General features: G+C 37.3%; 1 protein-coding gene across 10 annotated transcripts in view; it reads left to right on the top strand.

The window, feature by feature from the left end:
• The window catches only part of ZMYM4 (zinc finger MYM-type containing 4), a 150097-nt gene that overhangs the window by 42830 nt on the left and 82921 nt on the right, over window positions 1-24346 (top strand). For all 10 annotated transcript variants that reach the window (XM_032877203.1, XM_032877204.1, XM_032877215.1 and 7 more), the window contains one exon: window positions 21978-22023. In XM_032877203.1, coding sequence (XP_032733094.1) covers window positions 21978-22023 — 46 coding nt within the window. Of the gene's footprint in view, window positions 1-21977; window positions 22024-24346 lie in introns of those variants that run through there.

Genomic DNA, 24346 nt, shown 5'->3' on the forward strand with positions numbered 1-24346 from the left:
GTTTCTAGGAAGAAGTTGCTGTGGCTGAGGTCAAAGAGGTTGCTGCCTGTGTTCTCCTCAAGGATTTTGACAGATTCTTATCGTACATTAAGGTCTTTCATCCATTTTGAGTCTATTTTTGTGTGTGGTGTAAAGTAATGGTCCAATTTCATTCTTCCGCATGTGGCTATTTGATTTTCCCAACACCATTTGTTGAAGAGACTGTCTTTTTCTATAGGACATTCTTTCCTGCTTTGTCAAAGATTAGTTGACCATAGAGTTGAGGGTCCATTTCTGGGCTCTCTATTCTGTTCCATTGATCTGTGAGTCTGTTTTTGTGCCAGTACCATACAGTCTTGATGATTACAGCTTTGTAATAGAGCTTGAAGTCTGGAATTGTGATGCTGCCCAGTTTGGTTTTCTTTTTCAACATTCCTCTAGCTATTCAGTGTCTTTTCTGGTTCCATATAAATTTTAGAATTATTTGTTTCATTTCTTTGAAAAAAAAATGATGGAATTTTGATAGGGATTGCATTAAATGTGTAGATTGCTTTAGGTAGCATAGACATTTTCACAATATTTGTTCTTCCAATCCATGAGAATGGAACGTTTTTCCATTTCTTTGTGTCTTCCTCAGTTTCTTTTGTGAGTACTTTATAGTTTGCTGAGTATAGACTCTTTGCCTCTTTGGTTAGGTTTATTCCTAGGTATCTTACTGTTTTAGGTGCAGTTGTAAATGGGATCAACTCCTTAATTTCTTTTTTGTCTCTTGCTATCGGTGTATAGAAATGCAACTGATTTCTGTGCATTGATTTTGTATTCTGACACTTTACTGAATCCCTGTATAAGTTCTAGCAGTTTTGGAGTGGAGTCTTGAGTTTTCCAAATAAAGTATCATATCATCTGCAAAGATTGAGGGTTTGACTTCTTTGCTGATTCAGATGCCTTTTATTTCTTTTTGTTGTCTGATTGCTGAGGCTAGGACTTCTAGTACTATGTTGAATAGCAGTGGTGATAGTGGACAGTCCTGCTGTGTTCCTGACCTTAGGGGAAAGCTCTCAGTTTTTCCCCATTGGGAATGATACTCACTGTGGGTTTTTCATAGATGACTTTTATGATATTGAGGTATGTACCCTCTATCCCTACACTTTGAGGAATTTTTGATCAAGAAAGGATGCTGTATTTTGTCAAGCTTTTTCAGCATCTGTTGAGACTATCATATGGTTCTTGTTCTTTATTTTATTAATGTATTATATCACATTGATTGATTTGCGGGTGTTGAACCAACCTTGCAACCCAGGAGTAAATCCCTCTTGGTTGTGGTGAATAATCCTTTTAGTGTACTGTTGGATCCTATTGGCTACTTTTTGGTGAGAAATTTTGCACCCGTGTTCATCAAGGATATTGTTCTGTAATTCTCCTTTTTGATAGGGTCCTTGGGATCCCTAGTTTTGGGATCAAGGTAATGCTGGCCTCATAACATGAGTTTGGAAGTTTTCCTTCCATTTCTCTTCTTGAAACAGTTTCAGGAGAAGAGGTATTAATTCTTCTTTCAGTGTTTGGTAGAATTCCCTTGGGAAGCCCTCTGGCTCTGGGCTCTTGTTTATTGAGAGATTTTTGATGACCCATTACTGGTTATTGGGTCTGTTCAGATTTTCTGTTTCTTCCTGGTTCAGTTTTCATTCATGATTTTATTGATTTGAGACCTTTCTCTTTTGTTTTTGAGAAGTCTGGCCAGGGGTTTAGCCATCTTACTAATTCTTTCAAAGAACCAGCTCCTAGTTTCAATGATTTGTTCTACTGTTTTCTTGGTTTCTATTTCATTGATTTCTGCTCTGATCTTTATTATTTCTCTTCTTCTGTTGGGTTTAGGCATTCTTTGCTGTTCTTTCTCCAGCTCCTTTAGGTGTAGGGTTAAATTGTGTACTTGAGACCTTTCTTGTTTCTTGGGAAAGGCTTGTATTGCTATATACTTTCTTTCAGGACCGATTTTGCTGTGTTTTCATTTTCATTTGTTGCCATGAATTTTTTCAATTCTTCTTTAATTTTCTGGTTGACCCATTCATTCTTTAGTAGGATGCTCTTTAGCCTCCATGTATTTGAGGTTGAGTTCTAGTTTCAAAGCACTGTGGTCTGAAAATATGCAGGGAATGATCCCAGTCTTTTGGTACCCGGTGAGACCTGACTTGTGACTCAGGATGTGATCTATTCTCGAGAATGTTCCATGTGCACTAGAGAAGAATGTGTATTCTGTTGCTTTGGGATGGAATGTTCTGAATGTATCTGGGATGTCCATCTGGTCCAGTGTGTCATTTAAAGCCTTTATTTCTTTGTTGATCTTTTGCTTAGATGATTATCTGTCCATTTCAGTGAGGGGGCTGTTAAAGTCCCCTACTGTTATTTATTATTGTTGATATATTTCTTTGATTTTGTTATTTTTTAAAAAATATTTTATTTATTTATTTGACAAGTAGGCAGAGACAGGCAGAGAGAGAGGGGGAAGCAGGCTCCCTGCTGAGCAGAGAGCCCGATGAGGGGCTCAATCCCAGGACCCTGAGATTATGACCTGAGCTGAAGGCAGAGGCTTAACCCACTGAGCCACCCAGGCACCCCTGATTTTGTCATTAATTGGTTTATATAGTTGGCTGCTCCCATGTTAGGGGCATAAATATTTAAAATTGTTAGAACTTCTTGTTGGACAGACCGTTTAAGAATAATATAGTGTCCTTCTTATGTCTTACTACAGTCTTTGGCTTAAAATCTAATTGTTCTGATATAAGGATTGCCACTCCAGCTTTCTTTTGATGTCCATTAGCATGGTAAATTGTTTTCCAGTCCAAAACTTTAAATCTGGAGGTGTCTTTGGGTCTAAAATGAGTTTCTTGCTGACACGTCTTATTTTTTTACCCATTCTGATACCCTTTGTCTTTTGATTGGAGCATTTAGCCCATTTACATTCAGGGTAACTATTGAAAGATACGAACTTAGTGCCATTGTATTGCCTGTAAACTGACTGTTACTGTGTATTATCTCTGTTCCTTTCTGGTCTGTTATTTTTAGGCTCTCTTTGCTTCGAGGACCCCTTTCAATATTTCCTGCAGGACTGGCTTGGTGTTTGTGAATTCTTTTAGTTTTTGTTTGTCCTGGAGGCTTTTTATCTCTCCTATTTTTAACGACAGCTTAGCGGGATATAGTATTCTTGGCTGCATCTTTTTTCATTAGTGCTCTGAGTATATCATGCCAGTCCTTTCTAGTCGCGGCCGGTGCGACAAATCGACTAGGAACGTGAGGGTAAGAGGATGGTGAAAAGAAATTAAGAGACAAAGAGATGGGGGCAGGAGGAGCACTGTTGGACATCCTTCTCAGTGCTCCTCCTGCCCCCATCTCTTTGTCTCTTAATTTCTTTTCACCATCCTCTTACCCTCACGTTCCTGGTCAATTTGTTGCGCCGGCTGCGACACTTTCTGGTCTGCCAGGTCTCTGTGGATAGGTCTGCTGCCAATCTAATATTTCTATCGTTGTATGTTACAGACCTCTTGTCCTGAGCTGCTTTCAGGATTTTCTCTTTGTCACTGAGACTTATAAGTTTTACTATTAGATGATGGGGTGTGGATCTGTCTTTATTGATTTTGAGGGGGCTTCTCTATGCCTCCTGGATTTTGATGCTTGTTCCTTTGCCAAATTAGGGAAATCCTCTGCTGTAATTTACTTCAATATACTTTCTGGCCCTCTCTTTCTCCTTTTGGGATCCCAATTATTCTAATATTGTTTCATCTTATGGTATCACTTATCTCTCGAATTCTCCCCTTGTGGTCCAGTAGTTGTTTGTCTCTTTTTCTCAGCTTCTTTATTCTCTATTACTTGGTCTTCTATATCACTAATTCTCTCTTCTGCCTCATTTATCCTAGTAGTAAGAGCCTCCATTTTTGGGGTGCCTGGGTGGCTCAGTCCTTAGGCATCTGCTTTCGGCTCAGGGCATGATCACAGAGTCCAGGGATCAAGCCCTGTATTGAGCTCCCTGCTTGATGGGAAGCCTGCTTCTCCCACTCTCACTCCCCCTGCTTGTGTTCCCTCTCTCTCTGTGTTGCTCTCTTTCAAATAAATAAATGAAATATTTTAAAAAGCCTCCATTTTTGATTACACCTCATTAACACCTTTTTTGATTTCAGCTTGGTTAGATTTTAGTTCTTTTATTTCTCCAGAAAGTGATTCTCTGGTGTCCTCCATGCTTTTTTTAAGCCCACCTAGCACTTTGATAATCATCATTCTGAACTCTGACATATTACTAATGTCTGTATTGATTAGGTCCCTAGCCATTGGTATTGCCTCTTGTTCTTTTTTTTGTTGTGAGTTTTTCTCCCTTGTCACTTTATCCAGATAAGAATAGGTGAATGAGAGAACAAAATACTAAAAGTGTAGCAGTGACTACAGAAAGATATTCACTAACCAAATCTGAAGAGACCTGAAACCAGGGGAAGAAGAAAGGCGGGAAAAAAAGGAAACAATAGTTATATAAACACACACACACACACACACACACACACACACACACAGATATATTAGACTGGTGAATAGAACAGAACCACACACTTGATTTTGGGTGTATTTTGGTCTGTTAGAAGACACTACCTCCTATAATTTCAAAGAAAGAAAAACTTAAATGTGTACAAAAATAAGGGTAAACATGATGAAGGGATGGAATATGAATGTAAAAATGAAAATTAAAAAAATGATTCTTAAAGAGGAATTGATAAGAAGTTGGTTGAGTAAAGAAAAGAAGGAAAGAACATCATCAGGTTGGAGACTAGAACATTGCCATGCACTAGGTATAGGGTATATTTTGATCTGTTAGATAAAACTTTATCCCAAAATTTTGAAGGAAGAGAAAGCTATATGTATACAAAAAATAAGGTTAAATACAATGAAGGAGTAGAATATGACTATAATAATGAACATTTTAAAAGATTTTTAATTTAAAAAAGATTTTTAAACAGGTATTGATAAGATAAAAGAGTTAAATAAGGTTAAAATAGGATTGAGGAAAAATTAAAAAGAATAAGAGAAAAGTAAAATTTAAAAAATTAACTTTGAAAGACTATAGAATCTTGGGGACAAAGCCATGAATTGTAGTTGTTGCTTTCTCCTAGCTCTGGAGTTCCATGGGTCTCACTGATTAGTGAACTTGGTCTTGTCTGGATATTCTTGCTCATCTTCTGGTGGAGGGGCCTGTTACAGTGATTCTCAAATGTCTTTGCCCCAGGTGGAATTGTACCGCCCTTGCCAGGGGCCAGGCTAAGTAATTTGCTCGGTTTTGCTCTTGGTAGCTTTTGTTCCCTGAATGCTCTCTGTTCAGCTTTGGAGGATGGGAATGAAAATTGCGGCCTCCCAGTCTCTGCCCGGTAGGACCTGAGAGCTCAGGGCCCCACTCCTTAGTGCACCCTCAGAGAAAAGTAATGAATATCTTCCATCTCTCTGGTCTCTGTCCGTACTCCATGCTCACCTGGCCTGTGAACAAGCATTTCTATCTCATGCATGGCCCCATTTGGAATCTCCAAACTCAGCAGATTCCTGTAGTGCACTCCTGCGCCACTCCTCCCAGATGAGGAAGGTGGGGGTCTCCCTGGATCAGCCACTTGTGGGGTTTCTGCTCGAAGAGCAGTGGCCTGACTGTGCCTTGGATCACGGTTTAAGGTGACCCTGAGCTGAGAGCCCACTCCTTGGCTCCCTCTCTGCAGCTGGCTTCCCTGCTCTGATACCAGGGAGCTCTGCCACACTTAGACACCCCTGGTCTTTTTGTGGCCCCGTGGGTCCTGAGACCACACTGTTGGTGCAAGGGCTCCATCCCCCTCTTAGCCTTTGGAGTGATGCCCCTCAGTGGAGTAGACTTCTAAAAGTTCTCATTTTGTGTTCTGCTGTTTTACCCCTTGCTGGGAACCGACCCCTCCCCTCGTGGTCTCTCTTTCTAAATATCGCCTTGGATTCACTTCTCTGCATGTCCTACCTTCTAGAAAGTGGTTGATTTTCTGTTCCTAGAATTGCTGCTCGTCTCTTCTATCTCCTGTTGAGTTTGTAGGTGTTCAGAATGGTTTGATAACTATCTAGCCGAACTCCTGGGACCTGATGATATTTAGGTCTCCTACTCCTTGGCCATCTTCCTCCCAGTCCCAATTTTTTTTAGAGTAAGTTCACCCAACATGGGGCTTGCACTCACAATCCTGAGATCAGGACTCGCATGCTGTACTGACTGATGGGTGCCGTAATAAAACATTATCTAATGGCTGAGTTCAGAAATTTTTGAACTTGAAATTAATTCAGTTGCTTCATTTTATAGAATTATTAATTTGTAAAATCCAGCTTACCTCACCTGCTTTTACTTAGAACTTTGGTTTTTATTCTACACAACCTTTAAGAAACATTATTAAACTGAAGTGCCTAGGTGGCTCAGTCAAACATCTGCCTTTGGCTTAGGTCATGATCCTGGGGTCCTGTGTTTGAGCCCCACATCAGGCTGCTTCTCCCGCTCCCTCTGCCTGCCACTCCCCCTCCTTGTACTCTCTCTGTCAAATAAGTAACTAAAATCTTAAAAAAATAAAAAAGAAGCATTACTAATAAAGCATGCTGACAGCACATGAAATATGAATCAGAAATGCTAGGGGGGGGCGCCTGGGTGGCTCAGTGGGTTAAAGCCTCTGCCTTCCATTTGGGTCATGATCCCAGGGTCCTGGGATCGAGCCCCACATCGGGCTCTCTGCTCAGTGGGGAGCCTGCTTCCTCTTCTCTCTCTGCCTGCCTCTCTGACTACTTGTGATCTCTGTCTGTCAAATAAATAAATAAAAGTCTTAAAAAAAAAAAAAAGAAATGCTAGGTTTATTTACTATAAGTTGATAGTTTTGTTTTGATGGAGTAGTCAAGCCTATTTAATTTTTAGTTCATGTCAAAGTAATTTCAGTGGGGACAATTATTAACTTTACGTAAGTTTTACAATGAATAAAATAGACATATTTTTAAAATTTTCATTTGCTTATTTTATTTTTATTTATTTATTTTAAAAAAGATTTTATTTATTTATTTGACAGACAGAGATCACAAGTTGGCAGAGAGGCAGGCAGAGAGATAGGGAGAGGCAGGCTTCCCGCTGAGCAGAGAGCCTGATTCGGGGCTTGATCCAGGACACTGAGATCATGACCTGAGCCGAAGGCAGAGGCTTTAACCCACTGAGCCATCCAGGCGCCCCTCATTTGTTTATTTTAAAAAGATTTATTATTTAGAGAGAGCTTGAGTGTGAATGCATTTGAGTTGGGGGAGGAGCAGGACGAGAGAATGTTCAAGCAGACTCCCCACTGAGTAGGGAGCCCAACAGGGCTTGATCCTAAGACCCATGAGATAATGACCTCAGCTGAAACCAAGTGTCGGACCCTTAACTGACTGAGCAAACTAGGTGCCCCTGATATGATTCCATTTTAAAGGAAGATTTTTTAATGTCCTAAAAAATCATTTAGTTAGGAAATGCCATTATGGAGAGAAAATGAGATCTACTTTTATTGTATCTTTACCAAATTTTCATTCTCCATTACACCAATTTGTTTTCTTAATTTATGCCTCACTTGGAGTGAATTGTGAGCATCAAGTTTCAAAGTTTGGAGAGAACTTTTAGGATTTTGTAGATCAATTTCATTAATTACATGGGTTGAAAAATGTGAGACACCAAGGAAGTAAGTTTCTTGCTTAAGGTCTGTAAGTATGTTAGTAGCAGATCAATGACTAGAATGGAAAAATACTGATATTTACGGTCTTTTTTGAGACCTGTCACATACTTGACAGCAAATATTTTCCACATCTAACTACTTTTTTCTTTGTTTAGTTTGTGCTTACTTTGCTTGAGGTTTTGTTGCCACGGTTTTGTTAAATAATACCAGTTCCCTAACAACACATTTCATATGCCATTTTCGTGGTATGCGAACTCTCAGTTTTTGTGTAGTGTATAAACTGTGCTAGCTCTTCAGTTCACAAATCAGTAGGTAATTAATAGATGTCAGTTATGAATATGTTACTTCTCTCAAAGTCTTGGAGATTGGTCACTGCGTCTGTTTAGTTCTTGCATAAATAGCAAAGGATGTAGTTGTGTTACTTCTTTGTCTTCTAATGGTAAATCTGTGTGGCATTTCACAAAACTGGGTAATCAGAGGGGAGGGTTGACCAACAAAGATGAAAGTGCAGTGAAGAAATGAAAAGTGATAACACTAGATTTGAAAATTTGGATATCATAGATGATTTGAAAACAGTGACAGGTAAGTGAGTATAGGTCACTATATGAAGTTATAGGCCTATATGAAGGTATAATATGAACTATATTGAAAAACTTGGAAGAATATAAAAAACAAGGTAAAATCACTTTAACATCATTAGATTTAAATTGTAATAGGAACTCAGCTTAGCTATTATTTATTAGTGTTGAAGTTTATTTGCTGCATGAAAGAAAACTAAAGAAAAGGAGACTGAAGAACTTTTTATTGCTAGTGAACGATGGTTTCTTTTCAGAATCAGCATGGATTAAGCTACTAGAGCAAATTGGGATGATAAACGAACTTCACACCCAGATTCCAAAGATTAATGAGCAAGTAATTATCATCAACAGTTTAATGTGCGATAGATCTGTTTGGGAATGCAGGCCATCAGTAACTTAATGTGATGAATGATACAGTGGTCATAAAGGGAACAGTATTCATATGAAGCCCAGGGAACTTACAGTAAAGGTGAATTTATCAACATGAGTGAGGAAAGTCATTGTGATAGAAAGGATGAAGATGTCCCAGAGGAAGTGATTCTAGCAAAAATTCCACATTAAAGAAATTCTTGGAAATATTTGACAAAATATTTGAAAGTCAAAGGGTAAAAGGTTGGAAGCTGAACCATACTTCAAACAGATGTAGAGAATTTGCCAAGGCATAGAAAACCTGTTTAATCTGTGTGATAAGTTATGTGAGGAAAATGAGAAGGCAAGAACTGCCTACCCTTGGTAAGTTTTTTTTAGAAAAAAGAGAACACTCTTATTTTAAATGTTTGTTCTATTTTAAATTATAAAATAGTAAATATTAATCACACAATACTTGCCATTTTCCTGTGCATTTATAATTGACAGTTAAAAAGTCTTAAATGGTTTTAAATGTTATGACAGAAATTTTAAAGTTCACAGAACAGTTGTGATTTTTTTCCCCCCTCTGATTAATGAGATTGCTCAGTTTCAGCTTGCAGGGTCTTTTTCATGGTTCTGCGCTGCAGTTCAAAGTGAATACTGTTTTGTTACATTTTCTAACTTGATAAAATGATTATAAAGATCATTGGTATGAACAAATTTGAAAGTATAAGTAAGGGATGTTTAAATTGGAATAATAGTAAGGAAAGACAAGCATTACCATTTGGGGTTGAAGGAAAGAGGTAAGACATTTAATTTTGAGTGGTCTCTTGCTAGTATAAAAAACATTTTGAAGTTTCTGCTTAATCTTTGAGAGTCTTGTAAATTTTATTTTTATCTTAAAGATCTTATTTATTTGAGAGAGAGTGAGAGAGCGTTTGCATGCACAGAAGGGGAGGGAGAGGAGCAAGCAGACTTTGTGCTGAGTGTAGAACCTGATGTGGGCCAGATCCCAGGATCCTAAGATCACGAACGGAGTCGAAATGAAGAGTTGGACATTCAACTGCCTAAGCCACCCAGGCACGCTTTTGTAATTTTTAAAGGTACACTCTTCGGATGATCAAGTTTTTATTTTAAAAAAGGTTTAAATTACTGACTTTTATTTTTTTAAAGATTTTTATCTTTTTATTTGAGACAGAGACAGAGAGTATGCACAAGTTGGGGGGGGGCAGAGAGAGAGGGAGAAGCAGACTCCCCTCTGAGCAGGGAGCCCGATGTGAGGCTCTTTCCTAGGACCCTGGGATCATGACCTGAGCTGAAGGCAGTCATTTGCTTAACCAACTGAGCCACCCAGGTGCCCCCTTTAAATTACTTATTAACTAATAAAAATAGTTCATTTATTCAGTAAAAGTTTATTGAACTTCTGTTTTATACTAATCATTATTATAGGTGCTAGGCTTACAGCAGTATCCAACACAAAAATCTCTCTGGAGTAGCATATACTTTAACCTGTTTCCTTTTCTTTTTTCTTTTTTTTCAGACTTTTTAAATTTATTGAGAGTGAGAGTCAAGCATGAGCAGGGGAAAGGAGTAGAGGGAAAGGGAGAAGCAGACTTCCTCTCTGTTAAGCAGGGAGCCCGACACGGGACTCCATCCCAGGACCCTGGGATCATGATCTGAGCCCAAGGCAGGCGACCAAAGGACTCAGCCACCCAGGCACCCCTGACCTGTTTCCTTCTTTGAGAAATGTCAAATCTCTAATTCTTTATAGAGTCTTGATTTAATTTAGGTTGAAAGAAACTAGATATTTTTAATTTTTATATAACTCTAGAGGCTTTTGTATAAAAACAGCATTTTTAAAAATTGGGTTCTGTTTTAGATGGTCTCCAGAGTGGGGTTAAAACTCCACACCCTGTTGTCTGCAGATTGATCTACAACAAGAATGGGACATTTCATGTTACAGCTTCAGAAATGTGTATGGGAACTTGATTCCATATAGCATTCCCAACTTTAGAGTAAATTTTTTATAGTGCTATTCTAGACAGACCTGCTGTAGTAGTGCTGTGAAAGAGAGTTGTGAATTTTACCTTGTTCAGAAAGTTGGGCATATGTGCATTGTGTGAGATTATGGCATTATTAATGAGTTGTAACTTTAGTTCAGTCAGGATAGCTGAATAGATGTTTATTGTGGAAATATGACTAGAAAAGCTAAAGCACTGTGTGTAATGGTTGAGAGGCATGAAACTACCAGAAAGACTAGGTAAGCTACTGCTGTTTTGTAATAACTAGAGCATTTGCTTTTGGGGTAGGGAGGCAATGGGAATATGAAAGCAGGAAAAGATGAAGCAGTTGATGTAGGAGGAGCCAGATTTTGGATGTTTGGACTTTTTTTAGGGAGCCTTTTTCAGAGCTCTTTGTATAAATATATTTATGTATGTTCCCTTAAATTCTCAGAATTGCATTTCTTCATCTATAAAATAGAGGTGCTAACAGTACTTATTTGATCAGATTTTGGGGAGACTAAATTGAATTAGGTCGTGTAAAGTGCTTGGAAAAAAGTGCCAGGCATAGAGTGAGGTTCTTGCTAAGTTTTAACAACTAACTGTAATGGTTTGGGAACCCCTGCCTCAGGATCTCCTAAAATATTCCATAATCAGGCAGTTGATAGAAACAATCACAAATGGTTAATAACTATTCAGAAAGATTCTTATTCAAAAATTTAAAAATGAAAATGGAAATGATTAAATGGAAAATATCACAACAAAATGCAAATTTAAGCAATGAGGTTACATTTTTCCCTACCAAACTGAGAATGATGAAAAACACTTCATACCAAGTTGTGGAGAAATGCTTAAGAAACAAGAATTCTGGGACACCTGGGTGGCTCTGTTGGTTGGGCGGCTGCCTTCAGCTCAGGTTGTGATCCCTGGGTCCTGGGATTGAGTCCCACATCGGGCTCCTGGCTCGGTGGGGAGCCTGCTTCTCCCTCTGCCTGCTGATCTCTCTGTTTGTGCTCACTTGTTCTTTCTGTCTCTCTGACAAATAAAGAAATAAAATTTTCCAAAAAAAAAAAACCCTAAAAAAACCCCCACAAAAATTCCGCCCATTGGTTTCTGTATATATTGGTGAAATGCTTTTGGTGGGCAATTTAGTAACATCTATCAAAAATCTATATTCACCTCTGCCCCATCCCCTTTTTTTCTTGCAAAAAGGTGTTTCTATTAATGCATGGGGACAGGACCTGTGGCAGAAAAGAGTTTCCTCGCCTATGCCCTTTAACCTCTTGATTCCATTTTTAGGAATTGATTTTTTTTTTTTTAAAGATTTTTATTTATTTATTTTTGGGAGAGAGAGAGAGAGAGAGAGTGAGAGAGAGCATGAGAGGGGAGGTCAGAGTGAGAAGCAGACTCCCTATGGAGCTAGGAGCCCAATGTGGGACTTGATCCCAGGACTCTGTGATCATGACCTGAGCCGAAGGCAGTTGCCCAACCAGCTGAGCCACCCAGGCGCCCAGCAATTGATTTTATACACACACACACACACACACACACACACACACAAACACAAACATATACACTCACATATGTAAGCCAGTTTCTGTGTACAAGTATGACAACTGTAAATAATATTTACATATTTACATATTTACAACTGTAAATAATACTGTATTGAAAAATGGCTGGAAACAACCTACATGTGCATCAGTATAATATAATAAAAGATTATGTGGCCGCTAGAGTGAATTGGATAGATCTTTTTTTTTTTTTTTAAAGATTTTATTTATTTATTTGACAGAGAGAGCATGCATAAGCAAGCAGGGGTAGTAGCAGAGGGAGAGAGAGATGCAGGCTCCCCACTGAACATTAAGCTCAACATGGGGCTCAATCCCAGGACCCTGGGATCATGACCTGATCTGAGGGCAGACCCTTAACTGACTGAGCCACCCCAGTGCCCCTAAACAGATAGATCTGTTCACTGAGAAATTCCCTAGATATATTTAGGTTTTAAAAAAAGAGGGGAATTTTTATCTCTATTTGTATTTTTGCTAGTCTGAGAGAAAATGGTATGTCATTTTAATTTTTTCAGGTGAGATTGAGTTAAGTTTTGTGCTTATTTCTGGTCTTTAGCCTTTTTTGGGGGGGGGTGTTATTTCTTTTTTTTTTCCCATTAAGACATTTTATTTGTAGGCTTGTACTACATCCCTAGAAAAAGAGTCCCAGGGTTTTCCTCCTGTGTTTTTGTTGTGCTTCTTCATGGTGCATAATGCTAGCTGAGGTTGTCAGTACAGTGAAACTACGTTGGTGGCCTGGGGGCAGATTATTCTGCCAGTTTTCTAGATCTTTGAGTTGTACATCAAATCTAGGGTTGATCACTCCGCACTTTTTTAACCTGCCCATGAGGTTCACAATTTTCCCAGCTCTGTGATCATCAGTGGTTTCAAATTTGCCAGTGTTAACTATGCTTCATCATCACAGTTGGAAATGGGAGGATGACTTTGGAGTGTCCCCTGATAAGAGCCCAGTGTTTCCCTCTTTTTTTCTGCATTTTTATTTTTTATTTTTTAAGAGAGAGCGTGCACTTGTACCCACGTTGGGGATTTGCAGGTGAGGTGGGTGGCAAAAGAGAATCCTAAACAGACCCCTTGCCGACAGGGGGCTCTATTTCACAACTCTGAGATCATGACCTGAGCCGGAATCAAGAGTCGGACACTTAACACTTAACATACTGAGTCACCCAGCTGCCCCTCTTTTCAGCATTGTTAATTCGTTTGAGAGCATCTGTCAGGACATTCATGTACAGCATTATTGTGGCATGGAAAGATGGTGGGAAGAGTTTGGTTGGTATTCTTCAATGGATTCTAAGACTGCTTTATAAGTAGGATATATTGACATTGTAATGTTATTAATATAAACTTTTACCCCAGATTGCCCTTAAGAATTTCCAGTTTCTATTTTAAATGTGATCAAGTTCATTAATCTTTCTCATGAGAACTTGTTTCTGTTTCTGGTTATATGACTTTCCTATCTTCTAGTGTTTGTTTTTTCGATTTGTTTTTAATCTGTTTGGTATTTATTTTGTTGTAAAGTGTGAGGTGGTGATCCAAATTTTCTCACCTTAAGTGATTACTGGTCATATTCTAACTCCTTTTTTTTATATTCTAACTCTTAAGTAAACCTTGAACTTTGTGTTTTCTATTGTTTCATTAATCTACTAATTTTCATGCCCATACCACATACTTGATTTATTATACCTTTGATATATGATAGGGCATACTTTTCTCCTTGTTAATATTATAATTCAGTATTTTGTTTGATATTCTTTTTAGCTTTATTTTTCCAGATGTCCTTGATAATTGTTTTATCTATTTACCTCTTATTCCCCCACCCTCTGTCTTTTGTAAGGAAATTATATTCTTCATAGTATGGAATTTTTTTCTTTTGTCAAAATGGTATATTATCTGTTTACTGTCTGAAAAATTTTGTTAAGTTCTTAGATAATTTTATGTATTTTTAAATTTTCAGAATATTTTTACTTATTTATTTATTTATTTTAGAGTATATATATATATATATTTTTTTTTTAAGATTTTATTTATTTATTTGACAGACAGCAATCACAAGTAGGCAGAGAGGCAGGCAGAGAGAGAGAGGAGGAAGCAGGCTCCCTGCAGAGGAGAGAGCCCGATGTGGGGCTCGATCCCAAGACTCTGGGATCATGGCCTGAGCCGAAGGCAGAGGCTTTAACCCACTGAGCCACCCAGGTGCCCCGAGAGAGAAAGAATCTTACGCAGGTTCCTTGCCTAGTGCAGAGCCTGTCGTAGGGCTTGATCTCATGACCCTGGGATCATGACTTGAGCTGAAATCAAGAGTCAGTTGCCTAACTGACTGAGCCACCCAAGTACCCCAATGGCAGGTTATTTAAGAAAACCTCAAAAATATTATTTTGGAGTATACTTCTAAATTAAAAAATGACCTTGTGTTAAAGTTCGTTAGAAACATACAAACCTTTGATGCTGATGTTAATCACTGAGAAAAGATTTGTATTTCTCGTATTTATTTGATCACAGAAATCTTTCTATTGTAATGTATATTGCAGATTTTACATAATAAATATTGAGAAATGCAAAATTAACGACATTTGGTTAATATACTATACAAGATAACACTAATGCATTACAATAAGCACAATACAATATATTAGGGCCTGTAGGTATCCCAGGATGAAAAAAGTTTTATCTAGAAAGTGATACTGACATATACGTAAGTTAAATGTGCCTCAGTTGATTATCAGGCAAGGCTTCCTTGAAGAACTACACTTTGAAGAAGCAATGGGGTTTCATCAGGTAGGTGTCATTACCAGTAGGTAGAAAAACAATAGGAGAGTGGTATGATTAGAAATTTGGGTAGGAGTGAGAAATTATTTTCACTCCATAGCCTGAGGAATTATTTCCTGACATCTCTTCCAGTGTTTTTACTTAAGGTAAGGACCATTGTCTAAACACTAATATTTAGGGTGACCAAACTGAGAAACTAAGACAGTTTTGAGAGTGAAGAGGAGCACATTAATAACTAAATGGATATGATAGTCATAAACAACGGTACCATTGGTTAAGTGCAGTGTGGTCACCCCATCTGTGAAGAATGTCCTGTGGTGTTTGGCCCATGAGTTAGCATTAGTTTTATCTTACAGACTGGCCTGCTTTACTCACCGAATTCTAATTCGCCTAGAGTTTCTATTTCTTGAATTTTCTATTCTTGCTCCTTCTAAGAACCTTTACATTTGCTGTTCTTTTCTTTAATCTTCTCTTCTACCTTTTCACCTGTTTTAATTCTTGGTAATCATCCTTTAGATCTTAAAGAACAGTTCCTGACTTCTTGTATAGGTTAGCTCATCCTGGTAGAGATTTATCTGAAACACCAAGATGTTTCAGAAATAGAAATGAAGGTTCTTACTATTGATCAATTGAAGGGAATAGGGGAACACCCTAATTTGAGAGTTCTTGTTTGATTTCTAGGGTGTTGGGGCTGTGACTAAAAGGAGAAAAGGACCAGTCATGAAAAGATCATGTTTTAGAAAAGAGGAAGAAAATGAAGCACATTTGACAGTTTTCAGTCTCTACTTAATTATTTATTTGACAGAGCAAGAATGTACAAGCAGGGGTGGGTGACAGGTAGAGAGAGAGGGAGAAGCAGGCTCCCTGCTTGTCAAGGAGTCTGATGTGGGACTGGGATCATGACCTGAGCAGAAGGCAGATGCTTAACCTGCTGAGCCACCCAGGTTCCCCAATAAGTAGAATCTTTATAAAAAAAAACTTATCCCAAGATCCAATAAATTTCTAATTGTGATTTTTTTTTTCTTTTCAGGTGGGTGTGGGTGGTAATGCTTACCAATTCACAGTATATATATATATTTTTTCCCTCCTTCCAGTGTTTTGTTTTATAACTAAAAATGTACTTTATCCCCAGTGCTTAATTTTTGCAATACAGGGGGTGAGTCATTTGCCTAGAGCTTTCCTTTTATTTTAAGCAGTAGATATAGTTTATAAGTGAAATGTTGTAGTGAACCCTAATGTTTAAAGCAAGGGAAGATATCTTTTAGTAGTGTGATAATTATAGCTTGCATTTATTGTGAATTTACAGTTTGCTAAGCACCATGCTTAATATATTCATTTAATCATCTGGACAATCTTGGGTAGTAGGTATCACTATTTTTATATGTTATGGATGAAGAAATTTAAGTCTAAAAGTTGTTTATCTGATAAGTGGCCAGAGTTGGATTCAGGCTCATGTGACCTGAGACTGGAGCCCATGCTCTTAACTTTGTGCTGTCATACTTTTTAAAGTTATAAGTTTTATTTTATAAGTTTATGCATGTAACATTTACATGTTTTGAAGTTAATGGGTAGAACCCATGAGACTATTTCTACAATTAAAAATGAACTGGTATTTTTTGTCTTAAATCAGTATCCACACTTGTTTATTTAAAAAATTTTTACTTTTGGTTTCATAGTATTGAGAAAATCCCTGCGTATACACAATAGTTATTACAGACTCTTAAAAATTAAATTGGGTTGGCTTTTAAATTCAGTTAAATCTATATGAAATGTGAGGGATGACTAGTAGGATGTTAATTTCATAGCTAAATTTTATAAAAACTGTTTATACTAATTTCTTATTTATAAATGTACAGGTTGGACAAGAAGCACTCAAACATGGTTCGTAAAACCATTATATCATCACCAAACTAAGTGTTACTTACAAGTTTTTGTCACCCAGTTGTTGATATTATTCTGGAGTCTTGCCTGTCATTTAATTGAGAGTATTTTTAGTGTTACCTGCTTGCACATTGTTGAGCAGCCACACAGTTCAGTAGTTTTTAATATTTTCATTGTTGTGCTATCACAGTCAGTTTAAGAACATTTTCATCACTGAGAAAGAAGTCCTGTACCCATATTGACTACAAAGCTGTAATAAAAATGTATAGTACTGGTACAGTACCAGTACTGTGGTATCTAGTATCTATGTATCTAGATACCACATCTAGACACATAGATCTAGACACAGAGATCATTGGAGCAGAATAGAAAGCCCAGAAATAAGCCCATGTTTATCTGGTCAATTAGTCTATGACAAAGGCGGTCAAGAAGGGAAAAAAACAGTCTTCTCAGTAAGTGGTAGGAAAAACTGGACAGTTACATACAGAAAATGAAACTGGACCACTTTCTTACACCATATACAAAAAAATAATTTCAAAATGCATTAGGGACCTAAATGTGAGACCTGAAACCATAATGCTCCTAGAAGAAAATATAAACAGTAATTTCTTTGACTTTGATCTTAGCAGCATTTTTCTAGATATGTCTCTTCAGGCAAGGGAAATAATAGCAAAAATAAAATATACCAAAATAAAAAGCTTTTGCACAGTGAAGGAAACCAGTAAAATGGAAAGGCAACCTAGTGAATGGGAGAAGATATTTGCAAATGATAAACCTAATAAAAGGGTTAATATCTCACATATGTAATGAACTTATACAACATGAAAAAGAACCAAATAATTTGATTAAAAATGGGCAGAGGATCTGAACATACATTTTCCCAAAGAAGATGTAGAGATGGCTAACCAGATTCATGAAAAGATGTGCAACATCACTAATCTTTGGGGAGATAGAAATCAAGATCACAATGAACTATCACCTCATATCTGTCAGAATGGCAGAAGTAACACAAGAAACACGTGTTGGTGAGGATGTAGAGCAAAAGGAAACCTTGTGCACTGTTGGGAATATAAATTGTACAGCCACAGGAAAGCATCTGTATAGAGGTTCCTCAAAAAACTAAAAATAGAAATACTGTGTGATCCAGTAATTCCACTACTGGGTCTTTACCCAGAGAAAATGAAAACACTCATTTGAGGAGGTACATGCAACCTTGTTTATTGTGGCATTATTTATAGTAGCCAAGATATGGAGCACCCTTAATGTCCATCGCTGGATGAATGGATGAAGAAAATGTGGTATATGTACACAATGGAATATTACTCAACCATAGAAAAGGAGGAGATCTTGCCATTTGTGACAACCTGCATGGCCCTGGAGAGTATTAGGCTAAGTGAAATAAGCCAGAGAAAGACAAAAACAAAGTGATTTCACTTGTGTGTGGTATCTCATAAAGCAAATGAATAAGCAAAAAGGAGAACCAGACCCATAAGTACGGAGAACAAACTGGTGGTTGTCAGAGGGTGTGGTGCTGGGCTAAAAGCAGTCAAGGGGAATGGGAGGTACAGGCTTCCAGTAAGGAAATGAGGAGGTTATGGGGATGAAGGGTACAGCATAAGGAATATAGTCAGTGGTATTTTAATCATGTCATATTAGTGATGTGGTAGCAACACTTCTGGTGAGCATAGCATAATGTATAACATAGAGAATTGTTGTATCACTGTGTTGTACACCTGAAACTAACACTGTGTGTCAACTATACTACAATTAAGAAAAGAAAAGAAAGAAAAAGCATTCCTACTCTTGCTACTCCCTTCAGCTTTAGGCAAGCCCTAATCCATTTTGTCCCTATGGTTTTGAAATGTTTACCAGTGTCAAAAAAAAGGCGGGGGGGACATTGTGGATGATACTGTATATTATAAACAAACTTGTTAGTTGTTTGACATCAGTGGCAATATTTTTAGTCTTTGTCTTTGTTTTTGTTTTCTGTTTGGGAGGGAGGGAAAGAGAGGTAAAGCAGTTTCTGTTTTGAGCTGTAGAGAAGAAAATTGAATCGTAGAATTTTTGCTAAACAAACAAGTGTCTTCTGAAGTGTCTTCTTATGTTCTTCCCATCTAGGTCTTTTTATTTCTTCTGAATCATAATTAGTTGCTTCTGTTCCTTGTGTCCAGTATAATTTTAATCCATTTTGTTAAGTATTTTTCATAATAAAATCTGTATGGTATAAGTTTTTTTTTCTCTTAGAACTTGAAAATCATTGAGCTTTTGTGTTCCAGCTTGCAGAGAAGTGTGATATCAGCTTGATTGTTGTTTCTTACAGAACATGGTTTTAGTTAGGAGACTAAATCACAATACTATATTATTGCTTAGGGTTTTTTTTTGTTTGTTTTTAAGATTTTATTTATTCATTTGACAGAGATCACAAGTAGGCAGAGAGAGAGGAGGAAGCAGGCTCCCTGCTGAGCAGAGAGCCCAGTGCAGGGCTCTATCCCAGGACCCTGGGATCATGACCTGAGCTAAAGGCAGAGGCTTTAATCCACTGAGCTACCCAGGCGCCCCTCGCTTAGGTTTTATAATCAGCTCATATAATTATATACAAATGGTATATAATCCAATTTACCTTAGAAAATCCCTCTAATTTACCCATAAAGTAATGACGTGTCACCATGGGTAGTGTCACTACTATGTTTTATCTTATATCCTTGAGCAAGATTGTAGTTTCTTCTGTTGTGTATGCAAAGTGTATAGGGTCAGTATTGTACAACATGTGTCTTATCTTTAAATACTTAGATCCCCTTCTGTGCACACAAGTACTTTGATTTTTTGGCTTGCTGAGTCACATGTCCCGTTTCTCTTTTATTCTTTGACATAACTCTTTGGGTAGTTGGTAGGTGGAGTGGCCTTTACTATTTCTTTCCATTCTTTTTCATGTTTATGTAGTTGAGTTCAGTTATGTTAAATGTGTTTTATGAATCACCTACAGTATAATTGTTTTTTACTACTCTGCTGTTTTCTTTTGGAATTCTGAAATTTCACCAGGATATATCTTTTTTCCATCTCCTCTTTGGTGTTTGGTAGGCTCATTCAGTCTCAAGTGTTTGTATTTTTTGTTGGGGAATATTTTCTTCTGTTATTTCACCTTTCCATTATTCTCTCCTGTGGGGGTGCCTTTGAGATTGCTCCTAGACCTACTACTTCAGTCCTTCCATGTCATCATACAGGCTGTCTTTTCTAGCTCTTTGACTTTTTTTTTTTTTTAAGATTTTATTTATTTATTTGACACAGAGAGAGAGAGAGAGAATATAAGCAGGGAGAGTGGGGAAGAGAGAGAAGGAGGCTTCCCACCAAGCAGGGAGCCCCATGTGGGACTTGACCCCAGGATGCTGGGATCATGACCTAAGCCAAAGGCAGACACTTAATGACTGAGCCGCCCAGGAGCCCTGTGTTTTGTTTTTGAAACTGAACTTTATCACTAGGCTTTCCAGTAAAATTTAAATTTTTGCAGTCATTTTTCTTTTTTTTTTCTTTTTAAAGATTTTATTTATTTATTTGACAGAGAGAGATCACAAGTAGGCAGAAAGGCAGGCAGAGAGAGAGGAAGGGAAGCAGGCTCCCTGCTGAGCAGAGAGCCCGATGTGGGACTCGATCCCAGGACCCTGAGATCATGACCTGAGAGGAAGGCAGCGGCTTAACCCACTGAGCCACCTAGGCGCCCTGCAGTCATTTTTCTGTTTCCAAGTAGTTCCTTGTCATGGTTGTTTCTTTTTTTTTTTTTTTTGCGTCTTAGAAGTTTGCTTTCTGTAAATTAATTGTTTCCTTCTAGAGTAGTGATTCTCTTTATTCACCTTGGAGTTTTCTCCTTCACACAGTTTTTTTTTTTTTAATTTTTCTTTTTAAGATTTTATTTATTTATTTGACAGAGAGTCACAAGTAGGCAGAGAGGCAGGCAGAGAGAGAGGGGGAAGCAGCCTCCCCACTGAGCAGAGAGCCCGATGTAGGGCTTGTTCCCAGGACCCTGAGATCATGACCTGAGCTGAAGGCAGAGGTTTAACCCACTGAGCCACCCAGGCGCCCGTCCTTCACATAGTTAATTTATTTCAGAAACCTGGGATCATTGGTTGTCTCTTCACATTTATACATTTCAGATACTATTGATTACTACAGCCAGCTGTTGTGTTTCCTCTGTAATTACATAGGTATGTAGGCAGTTCTTTTTGAGAAGTTTCTCTCTTGAATGGGAATACATACTCTGGGCTTTAGTGGACAAGGTTTATCAAGAAGCTGCCTTCCTTGTGTTCTTGCCTTATTGATGAATAGTAGGAAGAAAAACAAGAGGCTGGAATGCTCACACTTTCCAAAATGAGGAGAACTTTGCAGACTAAAATGGAGCATGGGAATGTCTTTAGCTTCTGAGTAGAGTTGCCTTTGTTGTAGTTCCCCCCTCATCCAGGTCTCTGTTAGATAGATAGATAGATAGATAAAATTTTCCTTTTTTTTTTTTTAATAATCTCTACACCCAACATGAGGCTCGAACTTACAACCCAGAGATCAAGAGTGGCATGCCTCACCCCTGAGTGAATCCCAGCCTTCCCCCGTCCCTTCTGGATCTCTGTCTTAAAGATCCAAAATTACCTCAGACGTGGCTCTGCTTCTGTCTTAGGCCATAACATTATGGAAATAGGAGCCATCCTATTTCATTTGAAATTTGAAAATTTGAAAATTTGGCTTTCATTTGAAGAGTGGCAGATTTCTGGCCAAGAGCAAAACGTATTTGATGCTGATTGTTCTGTTTAATTTTGATTAGAAGTTTTATGTAGTTATCAGTTAAGTGTTAGTAAGTTTTTCGTAAGTGTGGCTGTCTTTATTATTATTATTTTAAATGTACATGGCTGTATGTATTTTGTGACTTAAAAGTGATTTAAATGTAAGTTTTTTATATGAGGGCATGTACTGATTTTTGGTTCGAGGCTTTCATGTAAGGATTTCTTTTATTCTAAATTTTACTCTGTTTGGCAGTGTTTTGTTTATGTTGTGAATTTGTATACTTTGGGTTGGAAATTATAGCTTTTGGGGGAGTGAGGAGGGATACCGGAAAGTATGATAGAATGTGACAATAATGTTATTTTTTTCTCTCCTTTTTTGCTTTTTCAGTTTGAGCAGAAAACTGGTGCAGTTTTTGATGAAATTGTAGAGAACTGTAAGTACCATTTTAGAAAAAAACCAGTCATGTCTTTAGATAGATAGTAATTGAGTCTAGGTAAAGCATTTATCTGTAACAGTGTTTAATTAGGTCCTATTAATGTGATGGTACAATTTGATTTAGTTTAGATCTCATCACCCTGTTAGTATCTTCAGCAAATTAATCTTAATTGTAAGAATTTTACTATTTTTTAGTAAATATTTTATTCTCACAGTTATTAATGTTGAAATATAGCTATGTTTTGTGTATGTATGAATCATATAGAAGCTTATACTTACTATTCAGTAAAGATTTCTACTTTGTTTACAGGGTCTCTTAATTTTCTGTTTATAATCTTTCTGTGTTACATGATTCTCTTAAAAAAAAAAATACCCAACTTTGTTTCTTAGGATTATAAAAGTAATACATTCAATTTTATAATACAAAAATGAGAAAAATAGAAAATGAAAGCCTTTGTTTTCACTATTCTCTAAAAATAATCAGTTTTAAAAGTTTAATATATATCTTTCCAGACTTTTTTTCTGTGAATATATACAGATCTATAGATGATGAATGGGGATTTTTGTATGTCTATAGGGATCGTGTGGTACTATTCTTGCTTTTTTCATTCAACTGCCTAAACGTCTTTCTATGTCAGTGGATTTTGGCCTATTCCATCCTTTCTAATGGCTACTTGGTATTTCATTGTATGGCTGTATTATAATTTAACCAACTTACTCTTTTATATATATGTATATTATTTTTAGTTTTTATTATTACAAACAATATTAAGTATGTATTCCTATACACATTTTTGTTTACTTGTTGAAGTAGACAAAGGGAGTGTATCCTTTTCTGTAGAATAAATTCCAATAGAAGTGATGAATCATCCAAGGGTATCTGTATTCTTACGGATAAGTTTTATTATCTAGAGTTACTGAGTCAAGGAGAATATGCAATTTTTTGTTTTGTTTATTAAGATAACTTCCATTAGTAGGATCTATGAATACTTTCTCTTTGGAATTAGTTTGTTAATATTTTTGAGAGATAACAGGTTTTTTAGACTACATAGTGAGAGGTAACTAGCTCTCCTGATCTTAGTGGTCTTGGAATAATCTGTAAGTTTATTCATTCATATCTGGTCTGGGCTTTGAGGGCACAAAAACTGGGACTGCCAGCTTGAGTGCCTCCTGTGTGCCTTCCTCATAGCATGGCAGCCTCAGGATAGTAAGACATTTTTGTTGGTGGCTTAGGCTCCAAGCAAGAGTAGTTCAGTGAATAAGGCGGAAGCTGTACCTTTTCTGCCCTACCTTCAGAAGTCACATACCATCACTTCCACCACATTCTTTTGGCTATGAGGAAGTCAGTCACAAGCATGCTTAGATTTAGAAGAAAAGAGTATTCATACCTCACTTCTTGACAGAAGGGTCAAAGTCACATTGTAGAAAACCATGTAGACAGGAGCTACTGTTGCAGCCATATTTAGAAAATACAACCTGACTTCACAACATATAATGCTATCGTAGGATATTTCATTATGTATCAGAAGATGACTTTAAAAAATTAATCTTTTAGGTCTATATTTGGATCTTCGTAACGTTGACTACTTCCTGTAATATAGAAACACAGACTGATGAATCTGATCATATATGATTTTTTTTTTTACAAGTAATGTTTTCTCTCTTAGTCTTTCCTTTTTTTAATGCTTTTTTTTTTTTAAAAAAAGAGTTTATTTTTTATTTGAGATAGCACAAAAGAGAGCACAAGCGGAAGGGAGGGGCAGATGGAGAGGGAGAAGCAGATGCCCTGCTGAGCAGGAAGCCTGACAGGTGCTCCATTCCAGGACCCTGGGATCTTGACCTGAGCCAAAGGCAGATGCTTTATCAACTGAGCCACCCTGGTGCCCCAGTTTTTCCTTTCCATATTATTGTCCCTATCCCCCCATCCCACCTACACCTTTGTAGGTAGTCTTCCATGTTTTTCTCCAGTGCTTCTAAAATCATTATTTGCATAAATGTATACAGATAAATATATGTAAGGGTTTTGAAGCTTTTTAAAAATTTTTTGTTCAACAGGTGGTATCATCATATACATAGATTTTTCTGCCTACTTTCTCTCATTTAGGAGTACTTCATGATATCCTCCCACCTCAACTGGGAGAGCTCCAACTCTTTATAATATCCCATGATTTAGATGTACAAGTCATCTTTTGCCCTGCTAGGCATTGATATTATTTTAGTTTTTTTTTTGCCATAATAAATGATGATGCATTAAAAATCCTTTAAGAATGTCCTTATATGGGTTAAAAATGTCCATTTTGTATGTATACATAGGTTATGAA

The sequence above is a fragment of the Lontra canadensis genome, unplaced genomic scaffold, assembly GCF_010015895.1.
Source record: "Lontra canadensis isolate GAN:19392208 unplaced genomic scaffold, GSC_riverotter_1.0 scaffold60, whole genome shotgun sequence".
Lineage (NCBI taxonomy): Eukaryota > Metazoa > Chordata > Mammalia > Carnivora > Mustelidae > Lontra > Lontra canadensis.